At 37.0% G+C, this 24,816-nt stretch overlaps 4 protein-coding genes across 4 annotated transcripts in view; 1 reads left to right on the top strand and 3 right to left on the bottom strand.

Annotated features, from left to right (window-relative positions):
* Nucleotides 1-4,349, bottom strand: part of LOC110422552 (uncharacterized) — a 5,162-nt gene extending 813 nt beyond the window's left edge. The window contains exons 1-6 of the mRNA XM_089784672.1: nucleotides 3,670-4,349; nucleotides 3,358-3,534; nucleotides 3,175-3,249; nucleotides 2,941-3,081; nucleotides 2,418-2,808; nucleotides 512-611 (exon numbers count right to left, since the gene is read on the bottom strand). Of these exons, the coding sequence (XP_089640798.1) occupies nucleotides 512-611; nucleotides 2,418-2,808; nucleotides 2,941-3,081; nucleotides 3,175-3,249; nucleotides 3,358-3,534; nucleotides 3,670-3,672 (887 nt within the window). The 5' untranslated portion in view covers nucleotides 3,673-4,349. The remainder of the gene's footprint in view (nucleotides 1-511; nucleotides 612-2,417; nucleotides 2,809-2,940; nucleotides 3,082-3,174; nucleotides 3,250-3,357; nucleotides 3,535-3,669) is intronic.
* Nucleotides 4,350-6,173: 1,824 nt separating this feature from the next.
* LOC110415007 (3-ketoacyl-acyl carrier protein synthase III) lies at nucleotides 6,174-12,912 on the top strand. Its single transcript, XM_021426500.2, has 8 exons — nucleotides 6,174-7,228; nucleotides 8,578-8,726; nucleotides 9,169-9,305; nucleotides 10,220-10,325; nucleotides 10,415-10,533; nucleotides 11,552-11,616; nucleotides 11,700-11,922; nucleotides 12,482-12,912. The coding sequence occupies exons 1-8, from the start codon at nucleotides 7,044-7,046 to the stop codon at nucleotides 12,701-12,703; spliced, it is 1,206 nt and encodes a 401-aa protein (XP_021282175.1). The 5' UTR covers nucleotides 6,174-7,043; the 3' UTR covers nucleotides 12,704-12,912.
* A 293-nt stretch (nucleotides 12,913-13,205) lies between these two features.
* On the bottom strand, nucleotides 13,206-14,904 carry LOC110414930 (Exostosin family protein). The gene has a single exon (XM_021426377.2). The coding sequence runs from the start codon at nucleotides 14,672-14,674 to the stop codon at nucleotides 13,283-13,285; it is 1,392 nt and encodes a 463-aa protein (XP_021282052.1). The 5' UTR covers nucleotides 14,675-14,904; the 3' UTR covers nucleotides 13,206-13,282.
* Nucleotides 14,905-15,379: 475 nt separating this feature from the next.
* On the bottom strand, nucleotides 15,380-16,982 carry INP1 (transcription factor). The gene has a single exon (XM_021435636.1). The coding sequence runs from the start codon at nucleotides 16,915-16,917 to the stop codon at nucleotides 16,078-16,080; it is 840 nt and encodes a 279-aa protein (XP_021291311.1). The 5' UTR covers nucleotides 16,918-16,982; the 3' UTR covers nucleotides 15,380-16,077.
* Nucleotides 16,983-24,816: the final 7,834 nt, after the last annotated feature.

Below are 24,816 nucleotides of genomic sequence, written 5' to 3'. Positions count from 1 at the left end.
GGGTACTATTCTACCACTAGACCACTGGTGCCATTACTTGCTTCGAGGCCCTCAAGAAACCAAGGTGTTGAATATATAATATAATAACTCGAAGTAAGAGCTAAGCAATGATTGATGAGTGACTAAAGATGCAAGAATAACAATATCATTGTCCATATTCTATAGTCCACTTCTCATTTGCAATGAGAAGCCAATCAAGGCAGGCATTAAGCAATTATACCTTGACCAAGAGAAAATATCTAAAAAACAAAAAAAGGAGTGGCAATTTGCACAAACAGCTAAAAAGCTAAAAATTGTTTCCCGTATTGTCATGTTTAATGCATAGGGAAGATGAAAGTGGAGGGGGAAAGGAGGAAAGAAACAAAATTTTTTTTTGAAAAAAAGAGGGGAAATGGTATAGCTCTGCTGGCTGGCTTTGCAATTTCCCTGGTGTACTCTGTCAGGTGCGTGAGGTTATCTTCTTCTTTTGCTGCTTTTTGTTGATTTCGGGGGGTCCATTTTCCAATCCAACCTCAGGCTTAATGCCTTCAGATTTGACGTCTTTGCTATTCCTGCATCCCCCATTTCACAAAGCTGGTGGAATATAATTGATATGTGAACATGAACCCCACCTAAATTTCAAGCGCCCATGGTCAACAACTAAAAACCCAAATCATTCAACCATTTTTTATTATTTATAAACCAAGAATCTTGAAACTAATAACTTCGAATTTGCCTACAAACCTATTCCTTTTTCAGTGTTCCATTGACTCTTTTAACATTGGATCATGCTCCAAATTTTTTATGTTCAATCTTGATATATATATATATACATAAATGAATTGGAAAATGCTAAAAGAGGTGAACATTATTTGAACAGAATGCATAAATTTTCATTTGAAGGAAAACATATTCCAGGATATCATTGTTATGACTTCTTTAATGAGCAGCTAAAGACTATTATTCTAACCCAAGTTCCACACGACCAGCCTTTTTCCATGCAAATCAAGGGAACACACTTTTGCTTTGTCGTAATTAAACAAACATCCCTTTTGTTTGTCCAATACAATTATCCAGTGAACAACCCCCCAATCCACACTCTTTAAACACCCTCAATTACCCTCTGGAAAGAAGAACCTTCCCTGATGCAGAAAGTAAATCATGATTAGATTAGCACGATTAATCTTTCTCACCCTGATTCACATGAAAGAGCAAACAAGAATCGACTTCTGACGCTTTATCAAGAGAGAAGGCCCCTTTTGAAGTCGTAAACACTTGGCTTTTGGCTACTATCTTATCTTTCTTCGAGAATTAACGTTAAATAGCAAATAATGACAATAATTAAAACAAGCTCAACATTGTTTTACATTAATAGTAATAAAAGTAATTTAGCACAAATGACACAATTTATGAGTTATTTTCACTTTCAAATATTAAAAAGTTTAGTGTTTTTCCGTTTGGCATACATTTTTTTTCTTTTTCTCCTTACCTTTGATTCAAAAGTAAACCTTATTACATTATAAACAATCATAAAACACTTATTACTTTAATGATTACGTAATGAATTTTAACTAATTAATTATTATCGTAATAAAATTATTATTTTAATTCACATAATAAATTTTAATAACTATTACATTAAAACTCTTTTTAATATTACTGCGCATTATGTGTATTAAATTTATTATTTTGAGGAGCTATTACTTTTTGTTCTGAATATAATACCTTCACAATTCAATTTTGAAAAACAAGATTTATAAAAGCTAATACAAACATAACTTCTCTATATACATCCTGTCTCTACTTCTCTTCTATTTAGTTCTTCGCCGTCCTATTCTCAATGTTGCTCTACAGCTTACCTATTCTTTACTTATATTCAACCATTACTCTAGATTTCACCAACACTAATATATTTTAGTATTACTCCAGTCATCCTTCTACTTATTTACAACAATTCCACCCTCTCGGTTATAAAAACCCCTTTTACAAAAGCTAATTTGACCTCATTGTTTAGGTTTGGAAGGCCATTATTTTCTAGGAGATGCGCACATCTGAATATAAAGTTTCACATATTTATTTTGTCCAAGACGTTTAATGTATTCTTGATTAATTGAACCTAGAGAAATAATGCTACTTAGATAGCTCATTAACTAACATGAAAAAGTTGAAATTATTATTTTCTTCTATGATTAGGAGAATCCTCTGCTTAAAGAGAAGAGGAGGGGGATAATTAAATTCTAATAAAATTAGGTTGTATACCTCTACATATAACAATAATAAACTCTACAAAATTGGGGAAGCAATTAATTTTCCATCGCGGTCAAAACTTCCCCACGAATCATTACCCTCCTCCAAACACACAACACACAGAACTACTGAAGGTCTCACTACTATTTTTTTTTTTCACATTCAATTCAAGGGTGATCTGCGAGGCACACCTTTCCGGCGGCTAATGCTCTCAGCCGCAGCAGCAGCCTGTGAGCAGCTGCTCCGGCACGAAACTCGAGGCATTAAAACACAGCTGCGTTTCTTCATCTTCATCTTCATCTTCTTCTTCTTTTTCACGAACTCAGTTGTGGCAGTGCAAGCAAGTAATGACGACTTGCAGTTTATTGCATTGCCACCGTTGCTAGTAGTAGTGTTTGTTGATCCTCCCGACCAAGTTCTGGGGGAAACAGGGGAGTTCAGGACAGAGTCAGGAGTCATCTGAGGATCCTCTTCAATCTCTGTGACGCTGACATCACTTTTAGTTTTGTAGAACAGTGGAAGTAATTCAGAGTTTTGGTCACATTTTTTTCCGCCATGTTCGGCAGTCTCTAAGTGATTAACCTGCATGCATGTAGCAAGCAATTAAACTGTGAGAACGAAGAAAGAAACAGTAACAGTAGGAGCAAAGTGAACAAGTGAAGAAATCAAGACAGTGAATACATACTAGTAATTGACTAAAGAAAAATGATGAACCTTGCAAGAGATGGAGCAGAAGAGAAATGGGTCTTGGAGGCTGCGATCGCATTTGATGCAGAAGTTACCAGAGCCTCTAAACGGGCGTGACATTGGCCTTTCATTCAAAAACACTACTTTGGCACTGTTTGTTGTGTATGGCTGTAAAGTTGAAAATGATCAGAACAACTAAATCCCAAAGAAAGAACAGAAAAATTTCAATAACTAGTTTCTAATTCAAGCTAGATTACGCACTTGAACAAGGAAACAATTGATCAGTTTTTGAGCATCACTTAACCGTATGACATCTTGGTAAACATATCTTCTTATCTGCACAAAGGAAAAATGTATGAAAAAAGAAGAAAGGATTTTGATCCGTAAGAAAGTAAAATAAGGTAGAAATTTTATGCTAGTTTTGGACAATCTGGATCAATGAACCTGTAAGCGAGGATGAGGGAGGTGAACAGGCAAGCAGTGGGGACAAATAGCAATGCAACAATTCAAGCAGAAAATGTTCTTCTCATTTTTCTTTGCACACTCATGAACTATACAGGGATCAAAGAATTTTTCTCCAAGAAGAATCCCAAGCCAATGAGGAATTGAGCTTGCACCAACCTGTCAGAAATGAAAAAAGAAAAAAGAAAGGAAAACCCAATACCAAAAAGATTTGAATCAAACCCAAGAATTTCATTTCATAAAATGAAAAAGAAATATTTAGAGTTCCAGAAAGTAAGTTATAAGATATTTCACCATGTTCAGTTTCCCTGTTTGTTGAAGAAGCAGTAGAGGGTGTCAGGAGTTTTATAAAGAATAAGGTGCCAAAGTCGTAAGTCATCAATGAAATGTCATTGAAAGAGAGAGCTAAAAAGAGGAAAAGGGTCGGGGGCCTTGTGGGGGTGAAGGGTAGTGGGAGAGATAAGAAGAGTGCAAGAAAAGGGGAACGGCGCCTCTCTCTGCCAGCAGTAGCAGCAGCAGCCAGCAGCTCCTGATTTGCACTGTTGTTGCAAAATGGGCCCTGGGCCTCATTTAAAGCCGCGATGAGGGGGGGACACAAGTAGTTGTTGTTGTTGTTGTATGTATGATCTGCAGATTTTGAATATCGAAAACAAATCTTTTAGCAGTTTTAGACCAAAACCTATCATCTTCCCCCTATAACTTTAAGGTCTAAAAACATTTCATACTGTGCAGTGATTTTGTTCTTAGCGTGTTCCACCCACCCTGTTTTGCGACTGTAGCAAAGTTCCCATTTCTTCATTAAAACCCTCTTGCAAAATTCTGATGTAATCCTCTTTTTCCGACTTAAAAAAGTATAGCATGAGACGGATAAAACTTAAAAAATGAATCAAAAAACAAAAACAAGCATTTTCGTGGGTGTAAAACTTGGCCAAATAAAAGCTAGTAGTAACAAAAATTTGATGTTTTCCAGTCCAAATTACCCTCTTTTGAAGCACTACAATGTTTTCTGTGTCTTTTTCAAGTAACATTCAATCTATTACTTGTTACCATCCTCCTTGAATCTTCATTAACAAAGAGTGTCAAAAGGTTTTTTTGGCAGGCAAGAAAGGTTTAGGGATAGGGAAGAGAGGGATGGATACACGACTGTAGTTATTTCTGGTCACTACTAACCAGACCAAACTCGGCTAATGTTGACCCTTGCTGCAGAATGACAAGGATCATTAATTTGTTGGTACATAACACTAGTAGGAATCTCAGATGTCTTCTTCTTCATCCTTTCTTTTTTAATTTCTCAAAACCTCTCTCCCCCTCCATTGTCTTGGTCTGGTTTAACTTAAAACAGAAAAATTATTAATTTAAAATTACTTCAGTTCAGAAAATGTTAGTTTCACTTACTTGTGGCTTAGATATCATCATTACCAAGTAGATATACAAAAGTGAAATGCCGAGCTTATCATGTAAGTCTGTCCTTCTCTGGGGAAGATGACATGATACAACACTTTTTCCAGTCCAATTCCAATTATGCAATTCAATTTTGTTATAATATATGCAAATATGCAAGAAGCAATGATCCGAAAAAGAGAGAAGCAACAAGTTTATGTGGATTCTTAATTGGACGGCTGTCCCATAGTATGGGGCACCCTAGGTGGCTACCATGACCTTGGAGAATCAGAGGCTGGAAAACCAAGACAAATCTGGGGGGAAAGGATTACATTGGCAAAAAGGAAAGGACCTCGCTCTCTCGTGTGAACTCTGAGTGCCTACAATTCGGTAAATTTTCCCTTTGGAAATTTTGAATGGAGCAGCAACAACGCAACAACATTTACTCCTTTGCCGCTTGTACTTCAGTCTTGAGACGGAGAGGATCTCAAATTGCCCGTATCAAATATCATTATTCGGGATTTTTACCTCTACCACACCCCGCCCCCATAGCCCGTAGCTGTTCTTTTAGGCCGGCGGGGACCACAGTTTCTGTTATTTATCACACGTGTTCCAATTCCTTAAATTACGTATTATTTTATTGAAAATAAATGGGTTAATTCAGGATGTTCGGTGAAATATATACTTATCCGTACTAACTGTGCCTCCCCCAAAAAAATGTCAATACCTAATAAAAGCAAGTATATTAGTTTCCTTTTTCATGAGAAAAGGCGACTGTTCTTTGGTTTGGCCAAGTGGAAGGTGACTGTTCAACTTGGTGCTTTTTGTTTTTTTGACCAAACATGGTTTTGAAGCTTTTGATTAACAGGGACGTTTCCAGGATCTGTCATTTTACTTCTAATTCGAAAATGTACATGGTAATGGTATGGTACTACGAACCTGTAAAAAGTCTCTAATCTCTGGAAAAAGAAAAAAAAAAGCAAACAAAAGATGAATTAAGCAGAGCTTGCTTCCAGGTCTGATAAAATTTTTGCTCTGTGCCCTGCTGAAGGGGTCTATGTTTGTCGGAATGATGCATCTTTATATCCCAAAGGCCCGAAGGGTATCTGTTTTGAATAACCGAAATTTGTAGCCATGAACATAACTACATGGGGTTCCAAACTTTTCCGTAGGGTAGACGTAACTTTGCCTACAAAATCTGGTAGTAATGTGCCGAGCAAGTTGTCTGCCTGATTAGAAAATTTTCCTAACGGACTGTCAGCTGAGTTCCAATCCATCTTCGTTCCCCCAACCAATTTGCCACGTTAGCAGTCTCATTCCAAAGACAAATTTGGGTAGTCTTCCTTGTATAAGAATAAACCTACCCTTTTATTTAAAATCCAATTATATCCATGGTGATGCTGTATGATTCACGTTGAACATTTTTTATTAACATAATCATTTTATAAGCAATATAAAATCAAAATCAACATGTGATTTGTTTTTAAAGAAAAAGAAAAGGAAATTGTGAAGTCAATAGACGGGAAACTTGCAAAAAACGAGTAGTTGAACAAACTCTTTTTAACTTTTATTGTTGGAGAAAAGAGTTAAGTTAGTATTTGGAACTTGGAAGAAACCAGAGCTACACAGCGAAAACAACAGGATGAGTTGATGAGGATTAAGGCCTTTTAATCCTATGCAAACCAAACCTTGTAATTCACGAACTGTTAACAAACGGGTATTTGCCACGTACGCCGAAGGAGTACCGAAACAGCGAGGACGGACCAGCTCCACCCCCGTTAAGAGTCAAGAGCCAACTGTTTTCTGCCCAACAAAAGCAATCCCGCACTTGGATTGCAGCAAAAAACGAATCTTGGGAAATGGTGAAGCACATTGCAAGACCAACATATTCTGATAGGGAGGGAAAGTAAAGAGTAGCATTGGAGTTTCCTCAAAATTCGTTGGCAAAATCGCCAATATTTTTCTTTTTCTTCTATCTCCGGACCCTCCAAAGATTTCAAGTTTTTAACCAAAACAGCCTGAAATCTGCGTTTCACTCAAGTTTTGCATAAATCTATTGACCCTCTTTTAAAAAATTGATTTTTTTGTTTAAAAGTTATTTACTTTTGAGTTTCTCTCATTGTCATGGACTTTATATACACTTCCTATAACATTCGAAAGATCCTTGCTTTCTCCCTTTGAGACATACTACAAAGTTTCAATTTTTTTCCCTCTCTCCTTTATAGCTATAGAATTTCTTTGCTGGTGTAAAGCGACTGTTTTGTATTGTTTTTTGTCCGTGAGTGTAAATGGCCAATACATCTGGGTTTTTCACACCTTCAGTTCCGAGCCTGAGGAGAAAGATTCAGCCTACAATAGGCATTTCTCGATCTGGGTTTTGCTTCTCTGAAGGAAGCTGTAGGAGGGTAGTGTGCTCAAGTGGCATTGAAGGTGCACAGAAGCATGTTTCCCCTTCTGAATCTGGAGTACCCAAGTAAATTTCTTCTGCTTATTTTATTTGATTTCTTGCTTGGTTGATTTATTTCTCTGGCAATTGAGTTGTTCGAGCTCTTGCCGCTGGTTTATTTGTGAAAACGGTGTTAAATGAGCTTGTTTTCATGGGCTTTGATTTGGCACCTGTAGTGGAGTATATGCGGATTTTTTGTTCAGGGAAGAGGAAAATTTTGGTTTATTGTTGGATTTAATTTTTATTGGAAAACTACGTGCTACGGTTGTTGTGAAGTTCAAGGCTAATTTGTTCTTGCACTAGCAAGAATCATGTGCGTTGAACAAAGATGGTTTTTTCATTTATAAATTGATGAAAGGGGTTCATGCATGCGCATCAGGAGCTTGTTTAGAGGGGAGTTGACTTTTTTAAATTTGAAAGATGAGGATCTCATTTGGTTGTAGTGCCCATCAATTTGTGTTGCTTGCTCCTGTTGGATTATTACTGGCACTTGAAAGATTAATGATGAGCTGAAATTGCCAATCAACCTAGTTTATGCAAAGGTTGGCTTCAGTATGCTCTTAAGTAGTCCTAGCTGAATAAACAATTCAATAAGCCTTTATATCCAAAATAAGAATGGTACTTCAAAATGATCAGCGTCTAAGTGGGCTTTCTGGCACCCACCAATTGTACTTAGCTTGATACTGAAATAGTCTTGGTTGTTCTCTGTTCATGTAGATAAATGATATAGGAAAGTTTTATTGGGATATGAGATTAGAGTGGAGGAAATCACAAGCTCTTTGCAGTTTGTGTCATGCGGTTTAAGAAATCTTCCTTTGACTCTTTTAGGCTAATACCATACACACTTTACTTGTCTCAACAAGCTTGGGATTAATATGATCATAATTCAAAAACTTAAAGGTTTGTTAGTTGCTGGATATATTGGTGAATCCAGTTTACGGTTGGTTTTGTCCCTGGGAGGCCGTCTAAATGATTGATGATTCTACATTAGTCAGGGAGACACTTAATAGGGTGAAAGATAGCCAGGTTAGTAATCTTTTTGAGCATTCCAGACTTATATGGTCCTACTGTTGATCTATTAGAAGTGTTGGGTTTTGCTTCTGATGATGATTGTGAAGCTCCTGCTGGAGTCTGGGTTAGATAAACTAGAATGTTTTATGTAACCCCACTTTGACACTGAAGTTTTGCATGTACACATGCTAAACAGTTGGCCCTGTCAATGGCATTGACCGTGTACTTCATATCCAGTCTAGTCTTCAGAGTTGAGATGCAGCCTCATTTTTTTTTCTTTATATTTACGTCTTACATATTGAAAGAGAATGATTTTACCAACTTATGATAAACTTTCCTACTTTTGCTTTGGAAAAAAAATACAGGCTTGTCAGTAAAGGCTGCAAGTTAGTTGGCTGTGGGTCAGCTGTGCCAACTCTTTCAGTTTCCAATGATGATCTTGCTAGAATAGTTGATACTTCTGATGAATGGATCTCTGTCCGCACTGGAATACGAAATCGACGGGTTATTTCAGGTCAGGACATACTCTAATACATACTAGTGCGATGTATAGAATATTTGTCTACTGTTTTGCTGGGATTTCCTCTTTTCTCAAACTTCAGTAATGTGATTAAAACCTTTAGCTTGAATCTTGTTGAACGGTATTCAGCTTGAAAAGTCCCAGCCTAGGTATGCTGAGTTAGATTGGTTTAAAGTACAGCCATTTACGCTAGCTATTTCTCAAGGCATTAGAAAATAGTTTCTAGAGCCCATTATAATATTGCAGAGCTTTGGCCTGGCTTAAGTGTTGCATCACTTATTTCTAAATTGCTTTTCTGGTCATAGCTGGATAGAGACCTTGTCTATCTGTGTAGATTTTTGTTAACCACAAATGCAAGCTTACATTTCTTCTCTTTTATATATTGGCATCTTTATTTCGTTGTGAAGGAGATTCCTTTTAACAATTGCTCTTACAGGAAAGGATAGTTTAAGAAACCTAGCGGTTGAAGCAGCAAGAAAAGCTCTTGAAATGGCAGATGTTGATCCTAATGATCTTGACCTAATCTTGATGTGCACATCTACTCCAGAAGATCTTTTTGGTGGGGCTCCACAGGTATAGGGGAATAGGTTGATATTTATTGCAGAATCCAATAAGGAGGCTTTAATAATGAGAGCAATTTGCATGATTTATGCCCTGAGCTGCATATAGGTTTCTACAAATCTAGGATTAGATCTATGCATTTTAAACAAAACTGCTTTCCCATATACTGAGATGAAGAGAAAATTTATAAGTGACATGTCCTGGGTTATCTTGAAATCTTGTTTGTGTTGACTAGCACAAATAGTGTATGTTTTTAGGTATTACAGGAAATATTAAGCATATGCTCCCCACCCACCCACAGACACACACACCCTTTTTTTTTCTTTCTTTTTCTGTATTTTAGAACTGTCAATCAGCTATTGGTCTCAGAACTCTTAAATATTTGTAAAAACTAAACGTGCTTTTAATTTGTTTACATGCATGTTTGGGTTTGATAAGGGGTTTCGATGGATTTTGGGTAGTGGGATCTCATGGGAAGTAGTGTAACCAAATATTGTTGAAAACTATAACCATTGCTTTAAGTTACACGATGGTTACAAACTTAGGAACATACATGAATTGTGGTTGGAGGATAGGGGCCTGAGCAAAGATTTTGATTTCAGGCTTAAGAATTCTCTTTTGTGTGAAAGAGGCAGGTTGTAAAACGGTAACTTTTGTTCTACAGATTTAATCAAGTGCCGTGGGGCATAAACTTCATATAAATACAAAAATTACTTTCAGACACAGTTTGGTTTAGATGACTATTTGGCTCTACAGATTTAGTCCAATTGCAGCAGAGGTTGGGCTTACTTGAGTTACTAGTCTTCAATTTTGCCTGTCGGTCTTGACACTGCATATGTGCTTGTTTGAACTGTAATTTGTGTATGTTTTATTGAACACTAATTTATACCTTGAATTGCTCTGGAAACCTTTATTGAAATTGTCAGGTCCAAAGAGATCTTGGCTGTACAAAAACTCCTTTAGCTTATGATATTACTGCTGCATGTAGCGGATTTGTGCTGGGTCTGGTCTCAGCTGCGTGCCACATTAGGGGTAATGAATAATTTAGTTTGCAGCAAGGACGTTTTGATTATGCCCATTCTTGTGTTATGAAATTAAACCTTCACCTTTGTAAATTACAGGAGGCGGGTTTCGTAATGTTTTAGTGATTGGAGCTGATGGTCTTTCTCGATTTGTTGATTGGAGTGATAGAGGGACATGCATTCTCTTTGGGGATGCTGCTGGTGCTTTACTAGTTCAGGTAATACCTTCTTTTTGTAAGTTCACTCTTTTCTGGATGATGTGATGATAATTTCTTGGACTTGCATCAGCTCGTACAGACTGTCATTTCATCCTATTTCAGATTCTAGTTCCCTTGATGAGGATGATGATCTGCTTTGTCTATGTACATGCATATGTGGTGTTTCTGTCTACCAAAGGTCATAATAGTTGGCTGTAAATAGAGAACTGTTTATGAAAAAAAAAGATCTTTCTTTGTCTTATATCAAGTTGTAGATGGTTGCATGTAATCTGAAATCTTAGCATGGAACAATATTTTAGTGCAACATATCGCTTGATGAGATGCCAAGCACAATTACACATATGACAATAGTATGGGAGTGGTATTTGCCTTACTTGCCCATTATATTACATTCTCTGACAGGCTTGTGTGATGGAGGACTTAAATAGATGTCCTGGTAAAAGATAAGTTCCTGCATTTTACTTTAATACTTTGTTGCACATTACAAAGTACAGGATTGGAAGTATCTGTATTCAGCAGAAGAAAAAGTCCTAATACTTTGTTGCTCTCGTCTTAGATTTGCAAAATAAAATAACAGAATTAGATTTTTTCTCAGCAGAAGATTTTGGGAGTAGATGAATTTGAGCGGCAGGTTGCCCCTTGCATCCAAAATCCATAACATTGTGCATGTAATAGAGGTTCCTATTATTATCAGGCAGATTAAAATTAGAACTAGTGGGTTTGAAATGACAAGTCTGCTAGGAGAATTGTCTTTCACCTTATATTTAGTTTGTCAAAAACCAAATTCTGTAACCCTGAGGCAAACAAAATTCAACCATTATCAAATTAGCAGTTTCAGTAAGCTAATTTTAGAGTCAATTATTGCCATTATCGTATTTGTTATACCAACTTTTATGCATGTTGATGTGCATAAAGTGATACCAGTCGAATGGTTTCTTATAAAATAAAATAGTTACCGCATACCTGTTTTCTTCTGCAATGAAACATGACATCATTTGTGATACAAATTATTCTGTAGGCCTGTGATGCTGAGGAGGACGGTTTATTAAGCTTTGACTTGCATAGTGATGGTGAGGGTGGAAGGTATGTGCTTCTCATGTTGTGGAAATAAACGCACTGTATTGCTTTCTCTGAGGAATTTGACTGAGCTGTCACCCCTGTTGCAGACATCTTACTGCTTCCATAAAGGACAACAAAACTGATGAGCTGTTGAGTTCAAATGGTTCAGTGTTAGATTTCCCTCCAAAAAGGTTCTCTTATTCCTGCATACAGATGAATGGCAAAGAAGTTTTCCGCTTTGCCGTGCGATGTGTGCCACAATCAATTGAGTCTGCCTTGGAAAAAGCTGGTCTCACTGCATCCAGCATTGACTGGTTATTGCTCCATCAGGTATATGTTTTAGAGTTTATGGAGATGGTACAGCTTTTGTTTTTCTAATATACATCCTGCCATGTACTCGACCTGCTAGCTTAACCAGGAGAGCTCCAAGATTATATAGGTGCTTAGATTTCTCCTAAATCACTGCTGTTGTACATTATTGTCATTGATGCATTGTTCTTTCAGTTTTACATCTCACTTCATGAACTATGAGAAAGGCCCTTGACAGAAACTGGCTTAGACAGTCATCTGGTCATATTTTAGGAGTTTAGGTTTTGGGGTGCAAACATCTTGAGAATAGGAAGAATGCAATTGGTTCTGGCTGTTGTCCTTATACCTCAGCAACTATGGGAAGTTGTTTAAACCTAGTTGGTGAAAAAGGAACATTAGTGCTGATTCAATTGATTTATGTTGTCCATGCTCATCAAAAGTAATGGGTAAACCCCAAGCCGCCAGAAGTGACTAAGTGCAGCCTCGTAATTGACATATTTATATCTGAGAGTGGTACTCAGTATAATATCTTCCAATGATTAAAAAAGGGGAAAATCTAACAGAGATATGATTAATGCAGGCAAACCAGAGGATTATTGATGCAGTTGCAACACGTTTAGAAGTCCCACAGGAACAAGTCATATCAAATTTGGCAAATTATGGTAATACGAGTGCTGCATCCATTCCTTTGGCATTGGATGAAGCTGTTCGAAGTGGAAAGGTGAAGCCAGGCCATACAATTGCAGCTGCAGGTTTTGGTGCAGGTCTAACTTGGGGTTCAGCTATCATTAGATGGGGATGAAAAATCACCATGCTGCCAAATTACCTGTGTAGAAATGAAGAGAAATCCTTATGAATAGCAGCTCTCTCCAGTTACCACTCCCTATCCAAAAGTACGCAGATAATGGGAGTTTGCAATCACATAATCTCCTTCAGCTCCATTTCTTTTGTTGGAAATTTGTTATACTTTAGTTGTTGCACTGCTAATAAATTTTTATTCTTTTTCCTCGAGCTTTTCAACTTTTATTTTCTGTATCGCCATATGAGCACAGTTCTTCCTTTTACCCCCTTGAGTCAAACATGGGCAGAAGTATGTTACAGCTGAGGAAAGAAGAGTGTTTTTACAATGCGACACTGTGTTAGTTCTTTCATCACGAACGATACAAAAATTTCTACAGATCATGGTTCAACCTATAATGGACATCAAGAAGTTTATCATGCTTGCAAAAACTGAATATTTTATACTGATAAATAATATAGAAATCATCACATTCTCTCTGCACCTTTGCAGTGAAGTAGGAAGCTGAAAAGGGCAAAAAAATGTAGTATATAAGTAAAATACCAGTAGTAAATACAGATAAGAAACCAAATTGAACTTAGGTCAGCGAGCTAATATGTTGGCAAGCCTCTCTCTCATCCTTTGTAGAGTTCCATCCATCGCAGTATCAAATGCATCCTTCTTGGTCCTCAATCCCAGTGAACTACCATGCCTTCTATACATAACTCTAGGGATCAAATCACGAACACTTTCCCTCATCCTCCTCACCTCACTCCTTGGTATCCCCATTAACACATCCAAAATCCTTAACCCTTTAAAAACCACCTCCTCCTTTGGTATAAACACCGAGAACTCTGCATATTTCTCCTCCGGCAAATGCCACACGTACTGCATTTTTGCTGACAATTCTTCAAAGAAAACTGGTATACAACCTGCAAGGATTGCATCAAAAGTTGACCTTCTAGTTGGAGTATCCCCTGGAGGCTGCAAACAAAAGGTTGCTTGTAGCATAGGCTTCATGTACCTTATAGGATCATGCTCACATATCCCGTTCGAGCAATCCACTATATCACATATCTTTGAGTACATCACATTATTTTCAAGAACGTTAAATCTGCTGCTGTTGTTGTTGATGCTGCTATTCTCACATTCATTCCTTATGCTCCTCCTGATATTTGGGGTGGCACCAATTCCACCGCCACCAGCAAACAACATTAAAGTAGTCCTCTTGGACCTCTTCACCCGTTGAATCCAAGCCTCAAAGAATGCCAAATTCTGAGGATGAAACGACGTAGGATAAGGCACAGCATGTTCCTGCCAAGGCCAAGCTCTTCCCTCAGGAACCAAAGCAGTGGCGTTGTAAAACTCAGGCAATTCAAGAAATGAAGTACCCCATATAGGAGGATCATTATTCAACGGCTGAGAGAAATCCCAAGCAGGTCTTGCCATAACTAAAAAATGATCATGGCCCATATGCCGCTTCCATATTCCAGGTTCATCAGATTGCAAAAAATCAAACAATTCCATCCCATGTTGGAAGCTGGAATTCACATCAGGCCCATACAAATACCTTAACGAATCAATGGCAGCATAATAAGGAAGAAAGATGGCATTTGCAACATTAGGGTCATCTGTAAGACAAGGGTACTCCAGGATTCTTCTATGGAAAACGAGTTCCAGTAACAAAGGGTCAGTACGGTACCAACTACGAGATTTGGCATGGGTTTTTGGTCCCAAGCCGTGGTTTGCTAAGTAAGGACAAAAGTCATCAAAAAGTGGGTATTCAGAACAGTTAGTAAGTAGATCAAGATTGAATCTAGAGGGGAGGTTCCTGATGTGGATCCAACGGTTGTTGCAGTCTTCTGTCGTTGTCCGGTTTGTTGTTGATTCAGTGTTCAAGATTTGTTGGGAAGATGCTGAATTGATGATCGATAGAAGGAAGAAGTGGAATTTGATGGAGAAGAAGATTGAGGTGATTTGGGTCTTGCAGGCCATGGTGGAAGCAGATGGAGAAAACACAGTAAGTCTAAGAACCCTTCTGTATGTGGCTAACCATGATCTTTTTCTGGGTTTTTGGTTTTTTAATCTCTGTATTTTGTAGTGTTCCTTTTTTTTTTAACAGGAACTCAGTTTGGCACTCCGCTTTTTTGGAATTGTGCTTTGTTGGGGGCGAAGAGAGGTTCAGGTTCCAAAACTGACAATGAAACATTGCAGTAATTCTTTATTCTTTCAGTTTTTTACTTTCTTTTTTTCCTTCTTGTTTTCAAACGGTAACTTATGACAGTGCTTGGAGGTGTTCTATCTTTGACCCAGCATTGTCGGTGGAAAAGAGCAACTGCCTGCACCGCGTATTCAAGCACCCCATTCAATGCGGCGACGTTTTCTTCAGTGTGTTTTGCTTCACATGGTTGTGACGCTGCTCCTCCGTTGTTTTCTTTTTTTTTATTTGGGTCCCTGCAAGTGACAGTTGTTCTTGATTTGATAGTATAGTTTAATGATGGGAGGGGTGTTACTGCATGGGGCCATGTTCATTAAAAGTTGAGCTCTTGATTGGCTTAAATAAGAATAAAAGCAGAGGATTTGGCCATTGGCAGGTCAGAAGTTTGACATTTTCAATTGAACCCAATAAATCCATTACATATCATCGGCCATATTTGTTGACACCTAGGGTGTGTTAAGACAGTATACTTTGCAGTTACAGGTAAGGAAATTAGTCTGATCAAGTACATTATTAATTTGACTTGCTACTTCTAAATTTTTGCATTAGGTGGGCATCGATTACATTCAGAAGAGCTACTTTTGTACTCTTAAACAGTCTTATTTTTACTATCATTATGTTGGCCCTCAAAGAGGATCAATATCAAGATCAAAAGCAGTAAAATTACAATCGCATTTGGGTCAAGTTAGGAACTTGAACCAGGAGTCCCTTGTTATTGACTAAACTCGCTTCGCTTTTGCTTATACTACTACTATGATAGGACTTGATAAAGCATTCGAATTATAAAATGAGAGACATTACTTCTAAGTTTTACAAAATAGGAAAAAGTCATTACATTCTGATCAAGACTGATTCTGCGAAGCATATTCAGCAACTATCTTCGGGAAAGTTTTCCATCGAACACTACCGGATGGAAGCTGATATGAACCTCTTTTGTCCCCTTGTGAAGAACTATTACAAATTTACAAGGAGTAGCTGAAATGATTGGATTAGACCCATGCAAGATTAAAATGGCCAACAGCCAGGAGATGGGTAAATTCATTGGAGTTAGACCTTAACAAAGCAATTGCACCAAGAAGCTTGGACAGGGTGCTAACCTCATTACTGCAGACGTCTGAACAAGAAACAAAACCAAACACTTGGTAGACCAAGAAAGAAAAATAAATATACACGCAGAGGCTCAAAGTCCCCAGTGAACTCCATTGATCGGAATCTTGCATCTTTCAAATTCACCAAGCAATGCCGGGTCTTTAAACCCAATAAGAAATTGGGCCAAACCTTCAAGAAACAAAGCACCCTGATAAACATCAGTTGCATTAACAATCTCGATGATCACACTCCTCCTCAACCTATTAGCGTCCACAAATACACCCAACATTTCTTCCATTTCAACCTTCACTGCCTCCTCCAGGGCCATTTTCTTTCCCGCACATGCAACCCATTTTTCTGCAACCCTCCCCACAAAAGCTGCCTGAACTTTCTTTACTCTAGAAACAAGTGGGGGAACCATTAGCCTTAAGCCACACTCAATCTGTTCGATTCTTAACACCAAGTTCTCGGATGGATTCGTCCAGGCCATCAAAACCGGCCAGGGTTTGTCTAGGGAGTACTCCAAAGTTTCAAGAAGTGACCCCTTAGCAGGATAGTTGAAACCATTTTTTTCGGCGTCTTCTTCATTGTTGGCTGCATCGATGAATGAACGGAGGAGGTTGGTGAAAAGGTAAGGGTGGAGATCACCAAGAAAAAGGAAAGGGATTTCGAGGGAGTTGCGCCAAGAAGGAAAAAGAATCTGAGAAACATCATTGGAGGCTGCGAGGTCGAGGAAGTCGTAATGGGAGAGGAAGTGTTGGAGGAGGAGGTCACGACGGAAGGGGAGGAGAGTGGGTGACGGAGAAGAGAGGGACTGGCGGAGGAGAGGGAGGAGGGTGGTCGTGAGAGTGTTGAACCAGTCTTCGTACAAGTCCTTGAAAGAGACAGTGGTGGTTTTCTTGCGAGAGAAAAAAGAGAAGGGTCTTGGCATTGCTGCAGAAGATGATGTGTTTGGTGGATGGTGGAGGAATTTTAGGGCGGGTGAGTGGTTTCTTGGCTTTGTTGCAGAATGGAGAGAAAGAAACAGAGCAGAGGGTTTGGAGGGAAAAAGGCACGTATCGCTGTCGGTACCTTGGTGGGTTTTGGCCTTTTTGGGGGCTGTCTCAGGTTTGGGCCTGCATTTGTTTAATCCCACATGCAGGTGGGAGGTGAAAAAAGGACATTCTTTCTTATCTTCGGCTAAGAGCAAGAAAGCCCACTGATAAATTAGGATCGATTGTGAACAAATACTTGCATTTGTTAACTCAGTCCATTCCAAAATTTCTCGGGCCAATGTTCAGCAGTCCATCCCTGTGGCTCCTTCAAGGGCCTGGAATCCAATCTTAGGAACCCTTTACCCATGGTGTCTATCAAGAGGTAGTGGTAGTGCTAACGGCAAATACCTGTCTTTCCATGAATTGAGTGATTGTGGACAAAATTTATTTATTTGTAGATTGTCTACGATTAGAGGGACATCCTTACCTTACAATTTGCTGGAAATAACCAAAAAAATCGATTCTCATATTCAGAGATGGAAAAAGAAAAGGAGTGCTCCTGCTGATTGAAACTTTTGGTCTTACTTGAATCCTTGAATAAAACAAACACTATACATAGCAAATTTGGTTTGTTTCTACATCTAAATCTCTCATACTCAAAAGCTCAAAGGATTTGTTGAAACAAATGCTACGAATTCTGCAACAGCTTTTCCTCAAAATTTTTCATGGGTCAAATTGCCCAAATCTTAAGCTGCAGCTCATGCCTTGGAAGGTTGGATGAGAAACAGACCTTGGATACTTGTTATTTTTTTTTTCTTTTAATGGCTTGCAAGAGAGTAGTGTCCAAATTTCTGATATGAATTCTCCTTAATTACAGAAGATATTTAGCTATGCCAAATATGGTATACCTTGACCTTGGACTCAGGATACCGGTGGTATTTAACATTGCAAACCTGGATATTAGTGAAGGATTTCATTTTGGTATTCTTTCTTTAATATTTGCTACTGATACAGAGTAAGATTGTTGAGCACCAGACCAACGTTATCAACTCTTGTTTCAATTACTCACTGTCTCCTGTTAGAGCATGTGCACTGATATGTTCTATAAATAAACAGGACAAAACCAGGAAGCCATAACCAGAATTTAGGGATTTTTTTTTTCTTTTTTGGTTATTTTAGATAGTTGCTTGAGGCTGTGATCAGCACTCAGCAGTGAAAGGATACGAAGTGTAGATATATATAGTAATGACACTTGCCTTAATAATTAATCACATCGTATTTCAGGTAACTCAAAATAATTGTTCCAAGTGGACTAGGTTCGAGTACAATTATTTAATCCAAAACCCAAAGGTATAATTGGATTAAAGGGCATTGATATATATTTTTGTCAGTCAAGGTTCTTACTTTATCCAAAACAATCATTTTGAAAGTACATAGTCTAAGAACGAAGGATGAATCTTTTTACTAACAGAAATTCTTATCCACCCCTAAATCACACGTTTCACACCCATCGTTTCCGTCTCAATTGCTGCTATATATTTGAAACAAGCAAGCGATCATTCCATTGATTAATGAAGTCCTCCTCCAGGCCACATACATGAACTGTTCGTCTATGGACATTTCAAAACTTAAATAATGTCTGTCTATTAGTAGCATATCTTTATTTTGAAAGGCAATATGAGTATTAGTGGCATATCTTTTTCCTACTTTGGTTAAAATGAAATACCAATGGCTATCAAGTCACTACACGTAGTACATACTGACATTGGCCTGTGCATGTATCCCCGAGCGGGACCATAACTTTGTTGTCTTAAACGTAGAATTTCGATGTCACCATCTTCCTTTTTTTCTTTGTGAATATCATTTGAAACTCATGCATTGATGTATGAATCAGACGTTCCATGATCTTAAAGGTTGTCTTTTGTGACAAGTTGAGAGGGGGGTAGATGAACAGAAAAGTCTTTTCACAGATGCGCATTAGGCAAATGACAGCAAAGTGAGTTCCAACTCATTAAAAGCTAAGACATTTCAATGAATCGGTCATCATCTCAATAATGTGCTGCGGAGCATCTGCCGGTCAACTTGGCTCTGAGCACCTGAACCAGGGAGTTTTCAGGGGAAAATTTAGCACTTGTACTGTACATAATAATTTTGCATAAGAAATATAATTCAATCTCTTAGCTTGGTAAGTTGTAAGAGTCTCTGTCTCGATAAATTCGAAAGAAAGCCCAGACAGAGGCTGTGTATTCGTTCCTTACAATAAGTTATCCATAGGCCAAATTCATCATCTTCTTGTACACGCACACCAAAAAAAAAAACAGTCATTCACTGTTGCAATTAGTTCTGCGCCGATTGAGGATGTTCAGAACCTGTCTTGTCTTGTCTTCATTTTTGTTAAGTTATCCCCTTAAACCAACTTCTTGTCATTACTCTCTCTCTCTCTCTCCATTGCTCATGCGCGACATATGCACGTGAGCAAACACACACATGATTCAAACACAATCTGTTCTTCCAAAATCGAGTGGCATAACACTACAAATGATGAAAACTTGAGTATGTGCCCGGAAAATATTCGGAATAATACTTCTAAAGTTGTTAGACTAGCTAGTTTTCCGTTTATCAATGAATTGCAAATAAACTAATACTAATAAAAAAGGCTAGTTATTACCTGAAAATATCAAGACATGTGAGTTACTTTTAACCCCAAGCATCAGAGGATGAGTTCAAAGAAATGATAAGTAAGACTACACGAAGGGAATATTAATACACCCAATTGTCAACTTGAATAATTAATTTTGTGAAGTTCTTGGATAATGATCGATGGCCAATATGTTATTTCTGGGCTCGCCTTTTGAACAATCTTTTAAATGTTGCTGCCGCAGAATGGTTTATGCATATAAGTAGCTGAATGTGGTAGTTAATGGACTCCAATAAACGATGAAGCTATCCTTAATGTGGATCTCTCATCTCATGCTATTGTTAATCTCCTTTTTAAATCCCAAAGAAAGCAACTTGATTACTTCTTAACTATTTTAATTAATCTTGCTCTTTCCCTGGTGAGACCGTCGACCACTGCTTGCTACTAGAGAAAAAGTAAGCTTAGGAGCAAGTTTCACGAGTTTCCTACTAATAATAATCGATTTTTTTCACATGTCCATATGACAAACTACAACTACGTGGCCGACAGCATGGTGTTCTAATAATTGATTGAAGTTTTGTTTGATAGCAAAGCTACGAACTAGCTGTCCATTTCCTTTATATTATCTTTCGTGCTACTCCACGTTAAACTGATCCCGCTGACAATTCAAAAGAACACATTAAAAAATAGGGCTTTGGGTTCTTCTCTATTGGAACTGAACTGATGCTGCATATTTATGTAAGAGGTTACTGATGGGAGGGGACCCTTTCTTTTCCTTGTCGTTTTTTACGATGGCGCCCATGGGGTTTTACCAAAGGACAATGACGAGCTTGCTGGACCACCCTCCACGAGACAACCCGTGGCCGATGGTTTTGGTCCGATCGTACTTGTCCCCTTTGCCAATTGGTTAGCTTTGTGTTGCAATGTATTTCATTTCGGCATTAGTCTTTCAGACGTTGAAATGTCTTCTCCAATATCCCATATCATCATTTGATGTTAATTACGATTATAATTGAGATGTATACCAACCTTTTAACATCATGTTTGGAGTCAACTTAAAATGACAAAAATACTTACACACGAATATTTAAAAGAATTATTAGCCATGTGGAATTATTGGCCATATATATATATATATATATATATATATAACATTTCTAAGAACTATAGTATCTTTATAATTTTTAAGCTTGATAATCTTAAACATAATTTATTCGATTTGAAGTGCATGGATAAATAATTTTAAGAATATTATCACTTCACATTGTATATGATGAAGCATAACAATTTTTTAATTGTTACAATATATATTTTTTGGTATATAATAAATAAAAATGAGAAAATAGTGATAACTAATTATATATACAACACAATATGTTGTTTTGTTACATAATTGACGTATGATGTGAATCTTTTTAAAACACATTAAATATTATAATTTTAATGAGCTATATAAGTGCCATCAATATTAATGTGATAGATATATGGCAGTTGAACTTTTAAATCATGCATGGTACAAAATGTCTTATTGTAGCAACAATAAACCATATGAAGGCCACAAATTTCCTAGCACATTTTTTGGATACCGTCCCCCCCTATAGTCCAATCAATAGGAATTCTAGATTATTTGCTAAATGTAAACGCCTTCCTTGCATGGGAATTGCATCCCCCAAAAAGCGTGGAAATTGTGTTACCTGGCAATTAACCAGTAAGAAAAAATTTTAAAAAAAAATAAAAGAAAACCTTGCAAGACATGTCTAATGATGTAAGTGATGATGCAGAGACACGAACATATTCTTCTTAAAAAATGTTCTCCATTCTGCTTAAGTAATTCGCTATTTCAATTTCAATGGCGAAAGCAACTTTTATTTAATTTACTTTTGTTTGAATAATGTGTATGGGAAAGATGTAGTAATTAAATTATTCAATTTATGTTATTGTTTCTGTTGATTTATGATAGAATGAGTGTTTTTATTAGAATGGTTTTGACTGTTTTAATTTTTAATTTAAAATATAATTTAAGTATGTATAAAAAAATTAAAAATATATAGAATTACTCGGAGAAAATTAATTCATAAAAGTAGAATTAAATTTGAAACAAAAATATTTTTTTGAAATTGTAGAATTTTTAAGCAATGTTTAATAATATTATTTTGATTCACTGTTAGTCCAAAAAGACCGGAACTTTCCTTTAAAGCAATAGATTGCACGCGCCAAGATTGAGAAGATTCTTGGTGTCCTTGACAGATATCGTTTGAATTGAAGCCTCTGAGGAGCCCAAAGGTCGTATATGGCCTTTAAGATTCCATCTTCACTCGCTCTCTATTCCGTGACGTTCACCTATTTCTTCGTCAAAACGACCTGGCTTTCACTAGAGGCCAACCAAATGCAACTATTTTCAAATTTATGTACAAGTCTTGACCGCCCAAAGGCAAGAAGGTTAAACTCGGCCGCGTCAGCACCGAGTCAGGTCTCTCTTCAATGCATCACCACCACGTCACCCAATAACTTTCCTCCTAGGCTGTGTAATCCTGGTCGCCCAAACCTCCAGGACGCACCTTTGCCCTTCCCCACTCCCCCAAAAAACAAAAACCAAATATGGAAAAGATTATGCCACGTCAGCACGAGAATGATCTCAATGATTGGGCGTTGGAAGTTGTGGGGGCCACGTGGGGGAGTTTTGAGTTTTGTCTTTTAGGGTGGGGACAAGGATTCACCTTCGTGTACCTGAGGTGGCTGGTCGCGGCAGCGAAACCGTACTCCATAAGTTAACCCGCCTTTTGTAATTTTCTTGTTGCCGGCATCTTTTTCTTTTTTAACATTGTATATGTCAAGTGAAATTAAATTAAAAAAACAAAAGAGATTTGATTTTTGTTGTTAGTTGAAGATATGTTGTTTGTTTGATGTTGATGGAGATTTGAGAATTGCAAAATCTTGGAAGAGGACATTATTGTATTTTGCGTGTGAATTTTTGTATAAAAATGTTATGACTGATTAATAGTTTTTTTTTCTTTTTCTTGTTACATTTAGATAATCTTAAGTGAAAAAAAAAAAGAGAGTTATATCCCAAAGCTTTGAAGAATAACTATTATTAAACCAAATATATAATGAACCTTTGTTGTTTTCATTTTTGAAGCTTACCTTCACTCCTGATTTCTTATTTTATGAAATTTATATTAGACATGTAAAAATATTATGGTTACTTAATTAAGAAGATCAAATAAGAATTAGTGATGATTTGTTAATACTATTAAGGAACTAATGATTTGTTAATAGGTAGTATTACTGTAAATTTCTTGTGCTAGGTCTTCGAGTATATCAATATCTATTTTATCGTAATATAAAATACCTTGACCAAACTAATGAGGTTTTCATCAAGATATTTTTGACAAATATTTCACATTTTATTTTTTTTTTGGACATTTAGTAAATAAGAATATACAAATCTTTGCTTAATTCACAAAGGATATACACTACTCACAACTCCTAATTTCTTGAACTAGATTAGTGCTAACTGCTAAGGACAATATATATGAAACAAACATAAGGAATAATTATTTAAATGGGAGACATCCAATGAAGCAAATTAAAAATTATCAATTGAAATAAGATATCTATGTTGGGTTAGCTAGGAAAACAGACAACTAAGAAATCCATAAATACTTACAGATATACAGTCAAGAACTTCTGATTTTCTTCTAATGAAAAAAACTGCCTAATCTTAACCATCATCTTATAAGTAGACAACAAAAGTTTGCAATAACTTCAAACATAAAAGAACATGCACATTGCCTTGTCTGATCAAATAATAGATCATTAAGCTCTTGTTTTAAGCAACAAAATGAATAAGAAAAAAAATAAAAATTACTGAAAATACCCAAAAAAAAAAAAAGATTACTGCCAATTTAAAATTCCCTAAAGAATAGTACATTTTTTTGACATAGCACCACCACCAACAAGATCCAATAAACTATAATTAATCAATTAATTAAACTCTACAAATTAAAAAAAAAAACCATTTTTGGGAAAGGGTAAAAAAAAGGTTAACACATTATTTTCGATGCATGCCCTAGTCCTACCACTCCCTTTCCTTAGTGTTTAGGGCACTTACAGTAACAGTAGAGTGCTAAAAATGGAAAACTGATCATTTTTAATGCCCATAATTTTGCTATCCCCGTAAACGGAACACTGTACATACAGCATCAAGCAAACAGTATACCAGCTGCTTTTATTGTGGCATAGTTCTTGTTCAAGTTAGAAGAAGGGAGGGTCACATCAAGATAAAGATTTGAAGCCAATTCTTAAACCAAACTTCGGCAAAAATACAGGTATTGGCAAGCTTTCAAGAGGTAGCTAGGATTTGTTTGGTATCACCTGAATGTTTGGTTGGCATGGTGGGGTTGAGAAATGCCAACCTTTACCTACTATTTGCTTTTTCTCCCACATATCAATTTGAAAATGACACCAACTAATCCTCACACAAAAACGTTTATGTTTCGGTGCAACTTTACCTAAAGATTAAAGGTTAAATTATAGGGCAAAGCCGCTTTTATCCCAACTTTCTTAAGTTTTGGCTTTTCAATGATTTTTTATTTAAGACATTGGGGTTGGTTTTACTACAAATGAAAAGCACGTTGGAAGGTTTCCTTTTTCTCTTCGTCTTAACTCCTTTTTATCAAGCCTTGAATCCAAAGCGATTTCCCATTGTGATCTTTCTCTAATCTCAAAAGCACTATCACAATGTCAAAATCATTCTTCCAAATATGCTAAAAGCATGAAGGCAAACACAAATGCGGTACTCCCATTTGAAGAATGAAGAAGCTACTTTGAGAAAGATTTGAACTTAATTAGTACATTCTGCCTTGGAACATAAGCATGTACTCAACGAAGCATTCAAACAAGCAGGGAATAATTATTGAAATTAATGCGTATGGTTTATTGCCCTAAGTAAACTTAGCTCAAAAGTCAAGAGAGTTGGCCCACCCCAGGACCTTTTTAGGAGAACGGAGAGTGTTTCTAGACCCCTAGTTGGAATCTAGGATTTCCACGCACCCTAATTGCCATAGGAAAAACAAAAGCAAAGAGAAAAGAGTAATTTAATTCAAAGGTGATACTGTTAGGAACTCTTAATGATCTTTAAGCAAGCGACATGGAAGTCAATTTTGGAGCTTAAAAAGGTGGAGAGAAGCAGGAAAGAAACTTGTTACTTTTTCCAACT

Source organism: Theobroma umbraticum, unplaced genomic scaffold (assembly GCF_002168275.2).
Source record: "Theobroma umbraticum cultivar Fairchild unplaced genomic scaffold, ASM216827v3 scaffold_30.0, whole genome shotgun sequence".
In the NCBI taxonomy this organism is placed as follows: domain Eukaryota; kingdom Viridiplantae; phylum Streptophyta; class Magnoliopsida; order Malvales; family Malvaceae; genus Theobroma; species Theobroma umbraticum.
Note: the sequence above shows the minus strand (reverse complement) of the source record. Positions and strands in the feature narration are given on the sequence as shown.